An 18,530-nucleotide genomic window follows, 5' to 3' on the forward strand; every position below is an offset into this window, starting at 1 on the left:
AAAAACTAACAAATGTGTATTTTAAAAATAATTTGATAAACTATAAAAAGAAATCACACAAAGGAAATCAAATGTATAATTAAGGTATGATAAGATGAAAAATACCTTAGAGAACAAATGATTAAATTATGTTTGAAGTGGTTAAAATTAAATAGAAATATCATTAGTGCCCAAAAAATTTGTCACTAAATTACAAATAAATTAATAATTAAATTGGTCACTAAATCAAGTATCGATTCAATCACTAATTTAATCACTTATTTAGACAATAAATCAACTACTACCACCAATGACGAAAAATAGTGATTGATATGAGTTATTGACTAAATCAATCACTATTTCATGTTTTTCTTGTAGTGAATTATCATACATTATTCCTAAATATCATTATATATATATATATATATATATATATATATATATATATATATATATATATATATATATATATATAATTTTAACCACTTCAAACATAATTTAAAGTGAAAAAATTACAGTATGATTAATAATGAGTTATAAAATAAAAAATAATTATATAGAATATATCAAAATATTATTCTACATGATGAAAATAAACAATAAATAAAAATATTAAAAAACTAACAAATATGTGTTTTAGAAATAATTTGAGAGAATATCGAAAGAAATCACATAAAGGAAATCAAATGTATAATTAAAGTACGATAAGATGAAAAATACCTTAGAGAACTAAGAAAACTTCTCAAATATCAACATATATACTCAATAGTTGAAAAATAACAAAAATTATTTTAATGAAACAAAAAAGTTCTTCAAATTAAACAAAAATTAATAGTAATAAGTAAATAATTCTTTTTATATTACCTTAAGTATAAACATTCTCATGTGAAAGGAAAATATATAATAAATAAAAATATTAAAAAATAATAGAAATATTCAAATGTGAGGCATAAAAATATTTTAATGAACATAAATCATTTTAACATAATTACATAAAGGTTATGATAAGATAAAAAATATATTGGAGATGCGAATGAGTTTCATGACAAACCAAATAATTAAAAGAAATAAAAAATAGAAAGTATATATATATATATATATATATATAGTTACTTAATTAATTATGAATATTTTAATAATTTAAATAGAGACGAAGATATGGCAGGGACGGGTATTATGGCGGGGATATGTACATCCCCATACCCATTCCCATACCCAATTGAAAAAGTCGGGGATTCCCCATACCCATACCCATACCCAGTCAATGCGGGGATTCCCCGTTAAAACGGAAATGAGTTCGGACAATACCCACGGGGACGAGTTTATTTGCCATCTCTAGTAGCATAAAGGAATAACTGGCACACTTGCCTGATGTTTTGCAATTTGCAGGAACTGGAAAACTATAGTTTCCTTTCCGCATTGGCAAAGTAAGTTTGAAAAAGAAATTTGGCAAGAGATTATGGGAATTGAAAATCTGGAGAAAGTCTTGGTTTCTTATACATGTAAGAATAGCTTGTTGAGATTTTATTGTTTACTCTTGTATAAGCTTTGTTTCAGGATTGGTGAGGTTCAGGTATTTGTTAAAGAGCCACCGAGAAGTGATTAGAGCATCTCCCTTACTTTCCACTGGAAAAATATTCCTACTCTTTTGCCATTCATTTGTAAGGTTTATCCACTCCCTCCTCCATTCAATTAACTTGAAATCTTCATCTCTCTCTAAGCTTTCTCTTAAATATTTAAAGTAAATAGCAGCTCTGGGGCCATAGTAATCATGCAGAAGCCCGCTCCAGTACTTGTTTCCTGCGTTGATGAAGGTTAAGTAACATTACTATACATAACATTTCTATTAATTGATTTATTTCCCTTTTCTCTGTGGGTTCCAGAGAAGCTCTTCATTAAGAAAGGGGAGTGCTTACCATTTACAAAAGCAAAAGCAAAAGGTATACAAGCCTTAACTTTATAAATCCTATCTGTGTAATCCTTTGTAGAAGTACTTATACGAAGAAAGAAAAAAGAGTTAAATATGTTTAGACCCTAAACTTTGACGCAATATTGAAATTTGTCCCTGTTTAATATTCAAACTTTAAAAATGAATAAATATAATCTCCTAACCCAACTGCGTTAAGTTTTTCTGACATGTCAAACAATATTTAGACCGGAGTTTGAGCTATTTATACCATTTGACACTTACCAATTCAAATGCTAACCTGAAATGCCATTTAATACGTAAAAGAAAATTTTAAAGTTAAAAGGACTGTATTCATTCATTTTTAAAGTATGAGACTAAAGTGTATCAATGGGACACGGACGAATACCAATTCTTCGTCCAAGTTTAAGGATTGCAAACATATTTAGCCCAAAAAATATTATAAGTTAAAATAATTCATGTATAAGTTAAAAATAAACTTTTGAATAAATAAATGACAAATTTCTATAAATTAATAAACTCAGTTAAATTTAGAAAAGAGATTGTTCATGTTTTGTTTTCTCTAGTTTATTCAAACATGGCAAAATGTTGCTGTAAAAAAGGCTAACACATCCTACCCAGTGAAGCAAGGTTTAATAGCATAGCAAGTAATTAATTGTTATTCATACCGTAGTCACGAAGCAGACTGGCTTCTTCCTTTGTGTTGTCAAACCACATGGTGATTTGCGTTCTAGCATTCCACTCAAACTACAAACATTTAGGTCACATCAATAGAAGAATAGAACAAGGGAATTTTCAATTTTTTGTGCCAATTACAGTAAATCAAACCTGTCTCTCCTGTTCTTCATTTTGAGCTAGTTGCTTTGCACTTTCTAACCAAGGTCCCAGAAGAAACCCATCATGGCAAGCCAACAGTGTGTCCAAATCCTCCACAAGGTCCAGAAATCTCTGGCTGAGAAGGGTCATTCTATGGAGATCCTGTGATTTATATGCCTCTATGACCTCAGAGAACAATTCATTTGCATATTTTGCCAAGACTTGTCTAGTCAGATCAACTAGGTCATACCTGGGTAAAGAATAAACATGATGGATCTGGATAAAAACCTCGACATATAGTAAGACAAAACAACGAGTTACATGTAGCTAAGTGCTGAAACAGGAGAAAAAATCATAATACAACCAACTTCTCTCAGTCTCACCTGTAAGCTTTACTTCTAGAAAGTTCATCTCCACTAGTTATAAATAACTCCAATGCATAGATTACTTCAGAAGTTGAATACCATAAATGTGGTCGATCAAATGTATCGGTCGTTTCCTTGATAAATGTTGCTGAGGGCCTGTCATAGTGATGAGACTGATCATGCTGTACTGAAATTAAGGAAGGGTCAACATCAGGGAATGCTACGATGACATCTCTGTTTTTGTCCTGTTTCCACACACAAGAATAACTGGTCAAACTTTTATTTGATATACGATACGAACTTATGCATTACTGTCTAGGACTAGCATAAGATGTACAATTAAGGTTGTCATTTATGAAAAAGTTTATTAGAAAATAAACTGGCGAAAAATGTGACGTATCATTTGTTTTCCTGCCTTATAAACATGTGAAGCACAGACACAGTCCATTGATGATTAAGATTTATATATTTAAAATCATTTATAAAAAAAGTTAGTCAAACATAAAAATAGGAACACATTATTTCTTAATACAAAAATATATCTAATTCATCGATTTGAAATTTAAAAAAAAGAAAAAATAGGGTACAATTCATTTAAAACATGCCACCAGCTTGTTGAAGATTATTATCGAACAAGATACCCTCTCAATCAAGTTCACCTAAAGTAACTCGAGTTCATCTAAAGACAATTTTAAACAGAAGAGAAAACTAAAAAGTCGCGGTCAAGAGAAACTGTAAATGCAAAATAGACTGTTTGCTTGTATAAAGGAAAAATAGAAGCTTACACAAAAAGTTTGTGACTTTAACATCTGAAAAAAATCATTTCTGTCGTCTTTAACATTAACATTAACATTGTGTTAGAGAAGTGTCTAAGAAGAAAAAATTCGACACTTTAGTGAAGTGTATGAAACGTATTATCAATCTGGATGTATCATACAATGAAAATGAAGTATGTATAAAGGGGAAGGCAATAAATGAGGATCAGTAGAAGTTGAACACAATCACATAGAAGGTCTTCTTTTCCAGGATTAACTGGAAGAAATTGTTAATCCGAGGAAAGTTATAAGTTTCGATCAAGTACTTACATAGGCTCCATCTGTGCAATTATAAATGGTGTGATATAAGACATTCCATCCCTTTTGTATTAAAGGAAGTGATTGTCCATATCGTCTAGTTGAATACAAGTCAACCCATGCCTGAAAAAGAAACGTTCATGTATTTCAATCTAAAAGCATTACCAAGTTAGTGAAGACTGAAGATAGATATGAAATAAAAGAAGCATTTTTCTATGAACCAGATGCACGGGTATAGGGAACAAAAGTAGATAGATGATAATGGAAAAGAAAACATTTACAATGTTGGAAACACAGAAGTCATATAATGCATGTCTATTTAGTATTTATTTATTGTCCTACATGTTATAAAACAAATAAAAGAAAATATGGATTCAGTGGCAGGTGTGCAGTGCTTACAACTTCAGATATTAACAGCAGAGACCAAACTCACTAGTAAAGGACAAACGACAGAGCTATGGTAAGCTAAATGGGCTCCTACCGTTGTTGTATCAGAGCACTAATGAACAATACATAGATATAAGCATGACAAAAAGTATTGCCAAAGGAATATACTTGATTTCTATATTGTTTCCATGGTTACGCTGATTTTACTCGTGGTTAAGGAAAAGATATAGCTATGGATCAAAATTATCAGCAACATGGGGTTCATAAATATTCTGTTGTTCTGTAAACATGGATTTGCATGCATAGGAGGAGAGATAGAAGACAACAAGTTGGAATTATGTATAAGTCCAAAAAATTACCTAGTAGAGGTGGATAATGAAATTGGTTTGGGAGAAAGTGTCTCCAGAATGAAACTTGCAAACAATAAAAGTACATTTCACATTCAACAGAACTGGTCACCCACATTATGGGGAGTTTCTCAGGTTACATGTGATCCTCCTAGCAGAATATAGGAAAACCATGAGTAAATAAAGGCAACCTCTTTACACCAAAGATTCTCTCATTTTACCTTAACATCAATTTTCTTGTGCTGAAATGCCATTTCAGACATCAAATCATAGACAATGGGATTCTGTTCAATACCTTCCATAGACATTCCAACTCCAACCTTCATTAAATCAAATTGGTAATAATAAATATGAAAAGTTATTAGCAGAGTGACTTTGTGAAAGTAATTATAACATAGTGCGTGATTCAAATTTTGATGGGAGTTGAAAAGATAAGAGATTGAGAATATATCTCTCACGCTGGGCAGCAGACCACATTGAACGAGAAATGACATTTTTCAACTCAAACCATGTTTGAACAGTAAACTACACTGTAGATAGTAGATCTCAAAGAGATTATATTTATTATGTTCATAGATACACCAACTTCTAACTTGGAAAACGTAACTGTTCATGAAAAATGCCTAAACATAAACGTAACTGGATTTAAATTATTTTTCTTTCAAAATTCAGTTTTTAAATTAATTTAAACCGCTTTTGAAGTATTTACAAAATAAATTTTGGTTTCAAAAACTAATTTTAAATGGGAAAGCTTAATTTGCTTTTGAAAATATGCTAAGAGTTTAGTGTTTATTGCTTAGACTAAATTGAAAGATAAATATATATATATATATATATATATATATATATATATATATATATTTTATATAAAACCGTAATCATATATACTACAGGACATCAATTTAATTTAACATTTTATTGTTGAGAAATATTCATTTTTGTTATTGTTTTCTTTATCTATCTATCCTCACTTCATTCATATAATTCAATAGTGAGAAAGTAAATATAAAATTGAGTCAACAATAAAAATGAATAACTTGCCATTGTTGAGTTAATACTTGTGCGTGCATCAATTGGCCCAGATGCTATCGCGTCTAATACCCCATACATTTCAATGTTTCCTGCAAAATTGTGCAGCATACACCTGTGAGGCATAACACACCAAGTCAATAATAATAACATTACATAAATTTATTTATACATCAAATCAATAAGCAAATAAATATATCTATCTATCAAATTAATGAATTCCAAAGTTTTAATATCCTGTTGCATAGTTATAGACAAAAGTTATAGCATGTCACAGCCAGGAATGACACCATTATATTTATTTATAAATATAAAATGGAAAATGACTTTCCAGATGTAGGGAACTCCATAAAACTGTTCTGAGGTAACCCAAATGGGTTTTACTTCAGCAAATAGGTCTAGAACCACCAGCTTTCCAACAGGAACAGAATGTAAAAGGGCCTGAAAATAAGAATCACATATGAATCATAATTAATTAAGAAGGAACAACCAGAGTGAACACTATTCTAGAAAGAATTTATACTGTCTAATAAATACATTTGTCCACACATGTATATGGATTATTCAAGCCGTTGTCTTGTACAAGCACAGATGGAAGAAAAAGGAAACTAACTATAGTCTCTATGCATAATGGAGATTCTAAGCAACAATCAAATTTTAGTTGAGAAAACCAATATAATTGAAATCCTTGCAAAGGACAAAAATAAACTAAGTTGGAAAAAATAGTTTGCTTAGACAGATCTAAGACAACTTTGTTTATTTTAAGCTTTCGGTGAAAATATGCAATAGAGTTCAGAGGTCAAATATTATGAATATAACCTTCATTTGAGGAGGTCTCCAAAAGGGATCATATGAAAACAGCCACCCCTGTATAGAAGCAGTAGGATCCATTAAGAGTTGGTGGATTCACGAGTCTACTTCCATGAAAATCTTAGCTTATATACCAAAGCTAGCACTTAGCAGCATCAAATCAAGGTTAACTAATAAAAAAAAAACTCATTTCTATTACCTGCATCAGCCAAACAGCTTCATCATCACCACTCTGCAATCCTTTAAAAATTGCTGCACCTAATGATGAAATGTACTCTGGATCATCAATTGGTGGGGTGTTCTCGTCAAAAGTATCACTGGGATTAGTCCAACATACTCTTTGTTAATGAAATCAGGGTTTTCTTTATGAACAGCCGATAGTAAGATGAAGCATATGCATATAAATCACAATCACAATCACAATTCAAAATACACTGATAATTTTTAATGAACTGAAAAGATATTTTAATGATAAAATAAAGTAAAAGTACTCGTGTCTTCAAACTTCTGTGCATTGAATGTGATTGTTTTTAACAGAAAAGAGTAAGAACAGAAGAAACACTCTCAACAGAGGAAAACTGAATATGTTGACTAGATGTTACTTACTTTTACAATAGAGTAATAACACGTATTTATACACAGCAATACTAAAAGATTAACAACAGATTGACAGTTGTATATCAACTAAGCATAACAGAATGACAACTGTTTAAAGAGTAACAGCTGGCTCTACACTAATAGCTCCCCACAAACTCAATGGGGTTGAGAATTACAAAGTGAATCAACAACATTGAGTTTGGAACATAAAAACAGAAAACGACTAGGAGTCAGAGGCTTAGTTAAGGCATCAGCCCACTGATCTGTTGCATGTATATGAAAAACTTGAAGCTGCTGAGTTAAGACTTTTTCCTTGACAAAGAAAACATCTATTTCCACGTGTTCGGTGCGAGAATGTAAAACTGGATTGTGAGTGACAGCAACCGCACTCTGATTATCACAATATAAAGCTGACACAACGGAGGAAACAACTAATTCAGCAAGAAGAGTTTGGATCCAGGTAATTTCTGCTGCAGCACTTGCTAAAGAGTGATATTCTGCTTCAGTGGAGGACCTAGCAAAAATAGTCTGTTTCTTCGACCACCAAAAGACAAGATTGGGTCCAAAATAGATTGCAGCCCCTGACGTAGAACGTCGATCATCAAGATCAGAGGCCCAATCCGAATCACATATAGCTTTGATGAGAAACGGTTTGGAGGAAGGAGCTGCTTGAATATGTAAGCCATGACTAACAGAGCCTTTTAAGTATCACAAAATACGCTTGACAGCAACCCAATGCGAATCCAACGGAGTAGCCATAAACCAGCACACTTTATTAACAACATAGCTTAATTCGGGGCGAGTTACAGTAACATACTGAAGGGCACCAACAACTGACCTGTAAAGAGGGGTCATGAAAATAATATGTCCCATGTTACTGAGTTTGCAATGCGTTGTCATAGGTGATGAAGCAGATTGAGCTTCAACCATTTTAGTCTTTTATAAGAGATCTCTAATATACTTACTTTGAGTCAAAACAAGAGAGCCATCAAGAAGAGACTTAACCTCTATACCAAGAAAGTAATCCAATTTACCCAATTGTTTAAGAGAAAAGTTAGAATGAAACTGAGATATAAAGCGTTGAATCAGAGAAAAGGAGCTGCCAGTAATTATGATGTCGTCCACATATATTAAAACATACACAGTACTCTTGTTATCCCTGTAAATGAACAAAGAAGGATCACACTTGCTATCAAAAAACCAAGTTGTAGCAGAATCTGTTTTAGACGTTGAAACCACTGCCTCGGGGCTTGCTTAAGACCATATATGGCTTTATTAAGTCTGCAAACTAGAGATATATCACCACTGTCAAACCTTGGAGGTTGTTGCATATATATAGTTTCTTGAAGAGAACCATTTAGGAATGCATTATTAACATCGAGTTGAAACAAATCCCACTTGTTAGTAGCAAGAGTAAGTATCAATTGAATGGTAACAGGTTTTATGACAGGAGAGAATGTCTCAGTAAAATCACAACCTGCAACTTGATGGAATCCTTTAGCCACTAAGCGGGCTTTGTACCTGTTCACAGAATCATCATCATTTTCTTTTATTCGAAAAACCCACTTACAACCCACTGGTTGTCTATCATTCAGAAGAGCAACTAACTCCCAAGTATTATTATCAATAAGAGCTTGAAACTTTTGTTTCATAGCAGCAAACCACTCAGGATCAGCAAGGGCCTGTTTCACATTGTTGGGTTCACAGGTTGTTAACAAAAGAGAAGGGTGAACTTTGGCTTTAAGAACTCTAGCTTTAGACCTGCATAGGATGTATATTTTGTGAGAGGAATGAGGAAGAGGAGAATGACTCACAGAACCTGGAGACTGACCAGAAACAGGAGCAGTAACAGCTGGCTCATGAGGAATAACAACAGAAGTAGTATTGGTGGGTGGAGAAAACTGACTTGTTACACCTAGAGTAGAAGGAGAAGACGAAACAATGGGAATATTGGCATTGGGCAAACTATCCACAATGGGAGAAACAACATATTTATTACTAATGGTGGGAAATAAGTCATGAAAAGGATACTTCAATTCATTAAAGACAACATCCTTGGAAACATATAAATGACCACTAGGTGACAAACACTTATAGCCCTTATGAGAAGGAGAATAGCCTAAAAATATACATTCATGAGACCTGAATTCCAACTTGTGTTTGTTATAGGGACGTAGAAAGGGATAACAAGAGCAACCAAAGTTTCTCAAAAAGGCCTAATTAGGAGATTTGTGAAACAGGACAGTGTAAGGAACTTGAAACTGTAAGGAGGATGTGGGCAACCTGTTGATTAAGTAAACAGAGGTTTGAAAGGCAAATTCCCAAAACTTGATTGGAAGAGAGGCTTGCTTAAGAAGAGTCATTCCCAACTCAACAATATGTCTATGCTTCCTCTCAACAACACCATTTTGATGATGTGTATGAGGACAGATAAGCCTATGAACAATACCATGAGTTTTACAGTATGAAGACAGAGGTAGTAGTAAGGTTTGGATCCTGATTTTCAAAGTTAAGGAGCATGGCACTTGGAACAGCATCTTTGGTCTGTGACACATTCTGTCGAACATCTGACGTGCTTGAAGAATTGCAAAACACAGGCTCTTGAAGGATTAACGTTGAGTTAGGTTGATAATCAAAATCAAACCGATAATGACACACAACTGCAGTATGGCCAAATTTCAAGCAAACTTGGCACTAGAAGTTTGCATAACGACCTCTTCCTCTGCCGTTGCCTCCACGACCACGAGTGTCATGACTAAAACCACCACCTCCGCATTATATACAGTGGTTATTCGATCAAAATTGCCAGACCGATTAGAATTGCCAATATAGCCAGGATTGTCTCTATTAACAGAGTATGAGTTATTGAAATGCTGGACCAGAGAACGGAGTTGTTTGGAGATTGTAACTGGATCCGTCTTGAGCAACGTTAATCGAAGGAGATTCGAGTAACTTCTTTCGAACAAACTTTTGTGAACGGGACTCATGCGCAAGGAGCAGCGCCTCAACCTCATGAATCGGAAGAGGATCAAATTTGCTTTCGATAACCGATATAATCGGTCCATAATCTTCTGGCAAACCTTCAAGAATAGCATCTAGATGTTCGCAAGGCAAAACAGGATCACCGGAAGTGCTAAGAGCATCAACCAAACACTTAATGCGAAGAAGAAACTCAGACATTGATTTTTGCTCAAGCGTCATGGTGCGAAGTTCTGTTCGTAACTATCTAGCTTTCGCAAGCGTTTGTTTTTGAAAATAGTCATGAAGTTGATCCCAAACTTCATACGAATGTACACAACCGATCAATCAAGACAAGATTGAAGAAGAAAGCGTTGATTGAAGCCACGATAGAAGGACTTGGTCTTGCTGTTCCCAAGTTGAGTACGTTAGATTCTCACTGCTTGCTGCACGATCATCTTCAGTAACAAACCGCATAGGAATAACAGGACTCACAACAAATCTCAGCAGTTTTTGTGCTTTGATCACCGGTTCAACTTGGTGCTGCCATAAAAGAAAGTTGGACTCACTCAGCTTCTCAGAGATGGGATGAAAAGAAGGAATGGAGGAGGTTGAGAAAGTAGGATGCGACAACTCCATTAATGGAGATTTTGGGCTCGTGATACCATAATAGAAAAGAGTAAGAACATAAGAGGAGAAGCACTTTCAACATAGGAAAACTGAATATGTTGAATAGATGTTACTTACTTTTACAATAGAGTATAACACGTATTTATACACAACAATACTAACAAATTAACAACAGATTGACAGCTGTATATCAACTAAGCATAACAGAATGACAGCTGTTTAAAGAGTAACAGCTGGCTCTACACTAATAGTTTTCAACAAAAGTATAAAAATAAACTTTTCCTGTAAAAGACGTAAATAAGTTCCAGAAGTTGTTAGTTTTGACATTTATTTACAGTAACTGCATGGATTCTGAGTAAAACTCAACCATTTAATGGTAAGAGTTTACATATTTCAAAATGTCAGGTAAAAAGCATCTAGCTATTCAAACATAATTAGATAGCATATTATGTTTCTCTAGATAGATTATCAGCTAACCATAAAAGTTCATCGTTAGTTTGAATTTTCTTGTTTCTAACACTATTACTGAAGCTTTGACAAAGCAAGAATGGAGAGATGCCATGAAAGTGGAGACGGATGCATTGGAAAAGAATAGTTCTTGGGAAATTGTTGACAAACCCAAAGAAAAGGATATTGTTGATTGCAAATGAATATTTATAGTAAAATATAAGGCTAACGGATCTATTGAAAGGTACAATCGAGGATGGCCGCCATGGGATGCACTCAAGCTTATGAAATAGACTACTAAAAAAGACTTTTGCACCAATTGCTGAAATGGATATTGTAAGGATTCTTTTGCCTTTAGTTACAACTTTGATTGGAAACTTCTGCATTATGATGATAAAAATGTGTTTCTCCATGGAAACTGATAGGTCTATGACAGCAAAATCAATTCAAAACAGAACAGAAAATGATAGTGTATGGAAACTGTATTATTGAATATGTGAAAATGAGCAAACCAAGTGTAAGACAATATAGTATCTTTCCAGAGTCTATGACTCCTCCAGAGAGACCACTCTCCGTTCCCTATTTCATAACAAACTCTCCGTACCCACCTCTCTCTTTCTTCCCCTCTCAAATACTTGTATTCTTTTTCCACGTCATTACCCTTCCTAACTAATTAATATTCTCTGGGTCTATTTTCTTCCTCCTAGAGTAAACCTTCCATATTTTGGGCCTTCCACTAACACGGTCTTCTTCACTCTTTTTTTCCTGCTGTATCAGCCCCTCCTCCTCAAGTGTTCTATCAGAAACCTAGGGGAAATCTGCATGAATATTCAACTGGTTTGAAAGAGAAGAAAAAAAGTATGCAGACTACGAAAGACTCTTTATGGAGTGAAACGATCTCCTAGAGCTTTGTTTGGAAGATCCACAAAAGCTATGAAAGGATTTGACTACAAACAAAATCAAGGAGATCACACTTTGTTTACTAACATTCCGGGAAAGAGGGGGTAACAGTACTTCTAATTTACTTTGATGATACTATAGTGACTAGAAATGATGAAAAAGAGAAGGAAGAATGAAACAGATACTAGTCCAATAATTTGAACTGAAAGAGCTAGGAAGATTAAAGTATTTTTAGGGATTGAAGTAGCCTATTCTAACCTGGGAATTTTCATATCTCAGCAAAAATATGTAACTGACTTGCTGGCAGAAACTGGGGAAATTCGGTGCAGACCGGTATCAACTCCAATGAATCCCAAAAGATGTATCAAAGACCGGTTGGAAAACTAATATATTTGGCTCACACACAGCCAGACATTGCTCATTTAGTAAGTGTCATTAGTCAATTTATACATGAATTGAAGGAATCTCATGTTCAAGCTGCTTATAGAACTCTGTATTACTTGAAGGGCAACTCTGGAAAGGGAATACTGTTCAAAAGAAATGGAAGACTAACTCTTGAAGCCTACACTGATGCAGATTATGCAGGTTTTCTTGTTGATAAAAGATCAATGTGAGCTATAATGTCTAAAAATTTAGAGGACTCGAAGATTAATTTGGAGGGACCCAAGAAGTTTACTATGATAATAAATCAGCAATAAACATTACACAATCCCATTCAGTATGACAGAATAAAACATAAAGGAATAGATAGACACTTCATTAAGGCAAAATTAGAAGAAAGTTTAGTATGCTATGTCATAATTCCATCCAAGCAGCCAGTGGCTGATGAGTAGACAAAAGAACTTAATACCTCAGACTTCCATAATCTCATAACCAAGCAGGGAATGGAGGACATTTATTCCTCAGCTTGAGAAGGAGTGTTACAATACGGGTGTAGATATTGCACATTCAATGTACTATAAATATAAATTGATTTGAATAATAAATATGGGATTACAAGTTTATTTGGTAGATTTGGAGCTCATTCAGATTCTTTATTTCAGAAGATTTATTTCCTTTTATTAGGATTTCGTTTTTCCTTTAAATACCAATGTATTGTTTCTTTCTAAAATCAAGAAAAATAATTTCACAATTATGGCTTACTATCTGCACATTTTTTCACAACATATATTAATATTAAAACAGTCGAGTGAAGAAAGACTTACCAGTTATATATATGGCTGGTTCTTCCATACTCTGGGTGAAAACATAATAAAAAACATCACATACAATTAAATTCGTATCTGGGTATTTATACAAAACAATTTCCGTTAACATTTTATTGTGCCAACAACTCTGCCCACCTTGTAGTTGTTTCTCAATGAATGCTTTCCCAATCTCAATGAACAAAGAATCAGTTGCGTCAAGAAGATAAGTGCAGCACCATTTGAGGTCGTTCTTTACAGAAAACCTATGGCACAATGGAAAAAGGTCATAGGCATATTGCTTTTCGATGACACTTATCAAATTTCCAATATTCCTACAGAAATATCCTAATTATATATTGAGTGAGAATTGAAAACATTGTCAATTAAATTCTTAGACCAGTGTTATTGCTTCATAAATAGACTAACTAAATTCAAGTTTAACTCAACGCATACACAGTTGTACTCACCAATTTCCTAAGCGTGTTATTTTTGCTGATGGAAATATATATTTTAGAGCAGCAGGGACATTTCCAGAAAAAGCTGGCAGCACTGAAAGTTAATTTTCAACATTTATAAATTCTACTTCCACAGAAGGACTTAAACCAAAAGAACAATATTAATTTTCAATCCAGGGCCATTCAATAGTTTGCATAAAGATCGAAAAATAGTTTATTGCTGTTAGGTGGAGGAGTCAATAATAATAATAACGATCTAATGGGTACCTGGTGTCATTCCAAGCTCATACATTCTGGCGAGAATTTTCTTCTGTAAGATTAATTGATTATCAAACCAGCTCTGTGGCAGAGGTCCACCCCATCTGGAATTGCATTATCACTCAAAATAGTTACACATTTCACTAAAACTATGACATCCTGAAACAGGAAAAATGACAATCAAGGCATAGAGAAAGGTTTTTCCAAAAACCTCAAACTCGACAATTTTGCAACGAAACTGAAAGGTTTAAGCAGTTACATATGCACTATGCTAGTTTCAACCTAAATTTTTCCAATATTGATATTTCACACATCAACATTAAGCTAAAAACATGTGAACTGTAAAAGTGGAACTATATGCTCGTGAATCCTTCCACTCACCCATGTAAATTCCCCATGCGTGACCATGCCAGAAATGCCGGACCTCCGAAGAAATCATCCAAATCAGAAATACTCATGTTAAATTTCTCCTGTAGGTTGAATATAAAGTCAGATAGCTATCTAAGCAATACTTCATGGAACAGAATAAAGCTGTACAATACCTAAGATTATTGAGCTCCTGATATTATAATTTGAATAAACAAATTACAGAATTAAGGCCTAAATCAAGATATTCATCTACATTTCATCATTAGCATCAAATGGTCAAAGAAGCTGACATCAATTTAGATGAAAAAGATGATTGTTTTGTCCTTTATACGAGTTATGAAATCAACTTTAGTCCCTAAAAGTGTGTGCTTCAGTGCACCACCAATCCATCAAGCCTCTTCCTTCTAAGTTTCATGCACCGGAAAGTGGGATTCTTTTTAAAAGGCTGTATACGAATTTACAAACACGATCAAAGCGCATGTTTTGATTACAGTTTGCAAACTAATATTTGAATGAACTTTATTTGCAAACTGAATTTTTAAAAACAACCTTGATATCACATTGTTTTCAATAGAAACTTGGTTTCAAGTCAAATGTAGGAGAGCAAACAGACTTTTGAGGGAGACCAAACACATTACTTAACTAAGTTTACCGGACAAAAACATAAGTTGAACAAGGCCAAACGGTAAATCAACCACAGCATATCGATCAACATTTTCAAAAATGGTAATTTCCATTTTTCCAAAACTAATGAAACCAACCTCAAATCCTTAATGGTAATTTCCATTTTATCAAACTATAAAACAATCCTCACAAAGACGCTAGAATAGCAAACACATACCACAAACTTGTTTTAATGCAAATTGGTAAGAAAGCGACCTGGAACACTTTCTGCCAGATAGCCTCTTGTCCCGTAAACGCAAGCGGCAAGTTGACACCTTGCAGAGCCATCCAGTCAATTTCCTTTTCCCATCTTTCCCAGTCCCACCAAGCGAAGGAATCTTCCACACCCAGATAAAGCAATAACATCACACCACACGAACACGAAACAAAATCATGTAACATCAAATTCCACACAAAGAAGTAACTTACAGCTAGAAGTAACTGCATTTTGGTAATAGCTCCACGGAATAGGCCTCTGAACAGAGACCCCTGCAGAGTGGGGAATGCGAGGGAGAAAGCCCGTATCGGGCACGGAAAATAGTTGCGAGCCACCGGTTTTGTCCCATGATATGTGGGAACCGCACCAATGCTTCAGATACCAGTGCAGACCCGACACTATGTCCACTCCAGTTGTGCCTTCAATCCTATTTAAGGATTCAAAATCATCGCAACAAATTCCACTCCATCAGTTTCCGATTGAGTTACAGAGAAATGCTAGCAGAAAAGCATTGGTGTGTTCAACTTTGTCTCGGGAAAATTCATATTGACCACTCTTGAAAGAATTCATGTTTTCAATCTAAAAAAATTTCAATTGAAATTGAAATTACCTCTTTTTTTTATTTTTTTTTTCTCTAACTACAATTTTTAATTTTTTTTTTTTTGAGAAGACAGTTTTATTATTTTATTAAGTATTAAGACTCTACTTTTTTTAGGATAAAGACTTAGTTAAATATTCTTCCTTTTATTTATATTTTATTTCAGTTTATTTTTTAAATTTTAAAGGTTTTATTTTAATCTTTTAAAGTGTACCTATTAAATCAACTTTATTTTCTATACTTTTTGTCATTAACAGAGTCAAATTATAGTTATGATATCGTCTTTGTGATCTGACACCACTAACAATTTATCACGCATTTTCACATTAACAAAATTAATGTAATAAATTAATAAAGTTATAAATTTAATTTAATAAAAATATTTTTAATGATTAAAATTAAACTTTTAAAGTCTAGGAATAAAACTAAAACAAACAAAAAATTAATTAGTTATTTAAATATAAAATAAAATCTCTATATAGTTATTTAAATATATTTTTCATAAAGTTAAATATTTCCTAACTATAAAACAAAATCTATTTAAATATATTTTTCCACTAATAATGCATAAGAAGTTTTCATATTTTACTAATACTTTTAGAAAGTTAAAAATATATATAAAAAAGTACTTTAAAAGAGAAAAGAGAATGACTCAGCACTCTGCTAGTAAGTTATGATTGTCCACTGAGTAAGTTAGGCTATCAAACTATACATCAGAAATCATGGCGCCACCGATGAATTCAGCCAACAGAATAATTTTCAAATGAATAACGGAACACAAAAAATTATTCCAATCGAAAATCTCTCGCACGCTGTTAAGAAAATCACAAGAGACATACAGAATTTGAGGATCCCCTAGTGTCCCGAAAGAAGGAAGGTTTTTGATAACGAAGCAATATTCACCACCGCATTGCTTCTGTTAATAGCAAAACAGTAGAAAAAGAAATCATTAACGACTTCGGTTAGATTAAGAATCAGCGATAAGCTACGGCAAGAATAAAAGAATAGATATGTATTCCTTGGAGATGATCTGGAAGTGGAAGCTAGAGGAGTGAGAAGGCAACAAGCGGAGGAGGACGCCGCGCGCGGCGGCTTCCTGGACGGAAGGAGAAGCCCTTTCGCGGTCTTGGATCTCAATAAGGCGGGAAATGGCGTCGACGCCGACGCCGGCGGCGGCGATGGATGAAGGGATGGAGATGATGAACATGATAAAAATGGCGGGAAATGGAAGGTTCATGATTGATTTGTTGGACTGGGAAGTGGGAACAGAGAAAGAAGAAATAGAAAAGAAGAGATTCTGTCTGGTGGAAGGAACTTCTTCCGTAACAGACAAGTTTTTAGTTTTTTTTTGGCCGGCCGAGACAGAAGAAACTCATGTTTTGCTATGAAACGACAAGTTTTAAGGTGGCAATTTTGTTTGGATAAGGATGCTTTTTAATTTGTAAAGATTAAAATATTTAAATTTGAGTGAAGCAATAATAGAACCCAAAAGATAATTAGCCTAGCATTGTCATTGATTGAAATTTAAAAGAGAACAGATTTTAAACAATAATAAAAAGAGTACAGAAAAAAACAATAGAAAAGTGTTGAATAAGGTTGACTATCAATAGAAATATTACAAAAAATGTTAGAAAAAGTGTCATTAGTGCTCTTCTTGTTTATGTCTTTTGTTTTATCCCATTTTGGAGGTACGTAATAAAATAGTAATGGAAATAAATTAGTGAGTTTTGAATTAGAATGGTTGATTAGTCCAATTCACAGTTTAATCCCAATAACTCTTGCAATAACGTCTAAAATAAAAAAGAATATAGGCGCAAAAGATCAGTTTAGTCTTTGACACGAAGTATCATTCTTTTTTAATTTGATATCCAAATGCCAACATCTAATCATTATCAGGATTTGGTTAAAGCGACAAATCATTAATTTACAATTTTAAATAGTTTTATATTTAAGTCTAGTGAAAAAAAAAATGGAGTTGGTTCACTTTGTTGTCATTGTTGGTTTTTGTAGCGGTAGGCTTTGTGAATGAGGCCCATTCTACTCTTTTTATGGCTTGGTAAAGATAGCATGGGGTTTTCTTCCAGCACCCCTGATATTTCTTCTGCACCTCCAAAAATTTGTAGTGTTCCATTTATGTCCTTTGAAAATTAAATTAAAATTAAAAAATAAATAATGAAAGAGTAATAATTAAGCATTGATGAAGTTTCGGAACTTGGTGATTGGTTCAACAAACGAAATAAATGATAGTAAATGTTATAATATGACCATGCACTCCGAAATCTATTTGACCAGAAGTCGACTTTCGAAAACTGTCACACTTTCAAAAATATCAAACATAAAAAATAAAAAAATTAACATAAAAACTAAAAAGAAAAACTAAATACAAAAAAACAATTGCCCCCACTTATGGAAGTCAACTTCCGAAAAGAGATAACGGAAGTCGACTTTCAGAATTCAGAATTTTTTAATTAGAGATTAAAATAAGTATAAATTAAAATAAATACAAATTAAAATTATT

General features: G+C 33.4%; 1 protein-coding gene and 1 long non-coding RNA gene across 3 annotated transcripts; one reads left to right on the forward strand and one right to left on the reverse strand.

Annotated features, from left to right (window-relative positions):
* Positions 1-1,275: 1,275 nt before the first annotated feature.
* LOC114163275 (alpha-N-acetylglucosaminidase-like) lies at positions 1,276-17,382 on the reverse strand. 2 transcript variants are annotated; one of them, XM_085666467.1, is made up of 19 exons: positions 17,031-17,382; positions 16,852-16,928; positions 15,627-15,841; positions 15,414-15,535; positions 14,547-14,635; positions 14,175-14,269; positions 13,920-13,992; positions 13,609-13,715; positions 13,471-13,501; positions 6,933-7,050; positions 6,743-6,790; positions 6,254-6,364; positions 5,936-6,037; positions 5,116-5,214; positions 4,173-4,283; positions 3,106-3,332; positions 2,735-2,972; positions 2,575-2,653; positions 1,276-1,779 (listed from the first exon to the last, which is right to left on the reverse strand). In XM_085666467.1, the coding sequence occupies exons 1-19, from the start codon at positions 17,247-17,249 to the stop codon at positions 1,511-1,513; spliced, it is 2,430 nt and encodes an 809-aa protein (XP_085522593.1). In that variant the 5' UTR covers positions 17,250-17,382; the 3' UTR covers positions 1,276-1,510. The 2 variants fall into 2 exon arrangements, with proteins under 2 accessions (XP_085522593.1, XP_085522592.1); XM_085666466.1 differs by having other exon boundaries at positions 13,920-14,001.
* LOC146883508 (uncharacterized) lies at positions 12,452-13,276 on the forward strand. The gene is made up of 2 exons (XR_014984572.1): positions 12,452-12,690; positions 12,772-13,276. It is a non-coding gene; the product is annotated as an uncharacterized LOC146883508 (long non-coding RNA).
* Positions 17,383-18,530: the final 1,148 nt, after the last annotated feature.

This window comes from Vigna unguiculata, chromosome 9 (genome assembly GCF_037176805.1).
Source record: "Vigna unguiculata cultivar grain cowpea cultivar isolate G323 ecotype 2 chromosome 9, ASM3717680v1, whole genome shotgun sequence".
NCBI classification, from domain to species: domain Eukaryota; kingdom Viridiplantae; phylum Streptophyta; class Magnoliopsida; order Fabales; family Fabaceae; genus Vigna; species Vigna unguiculata.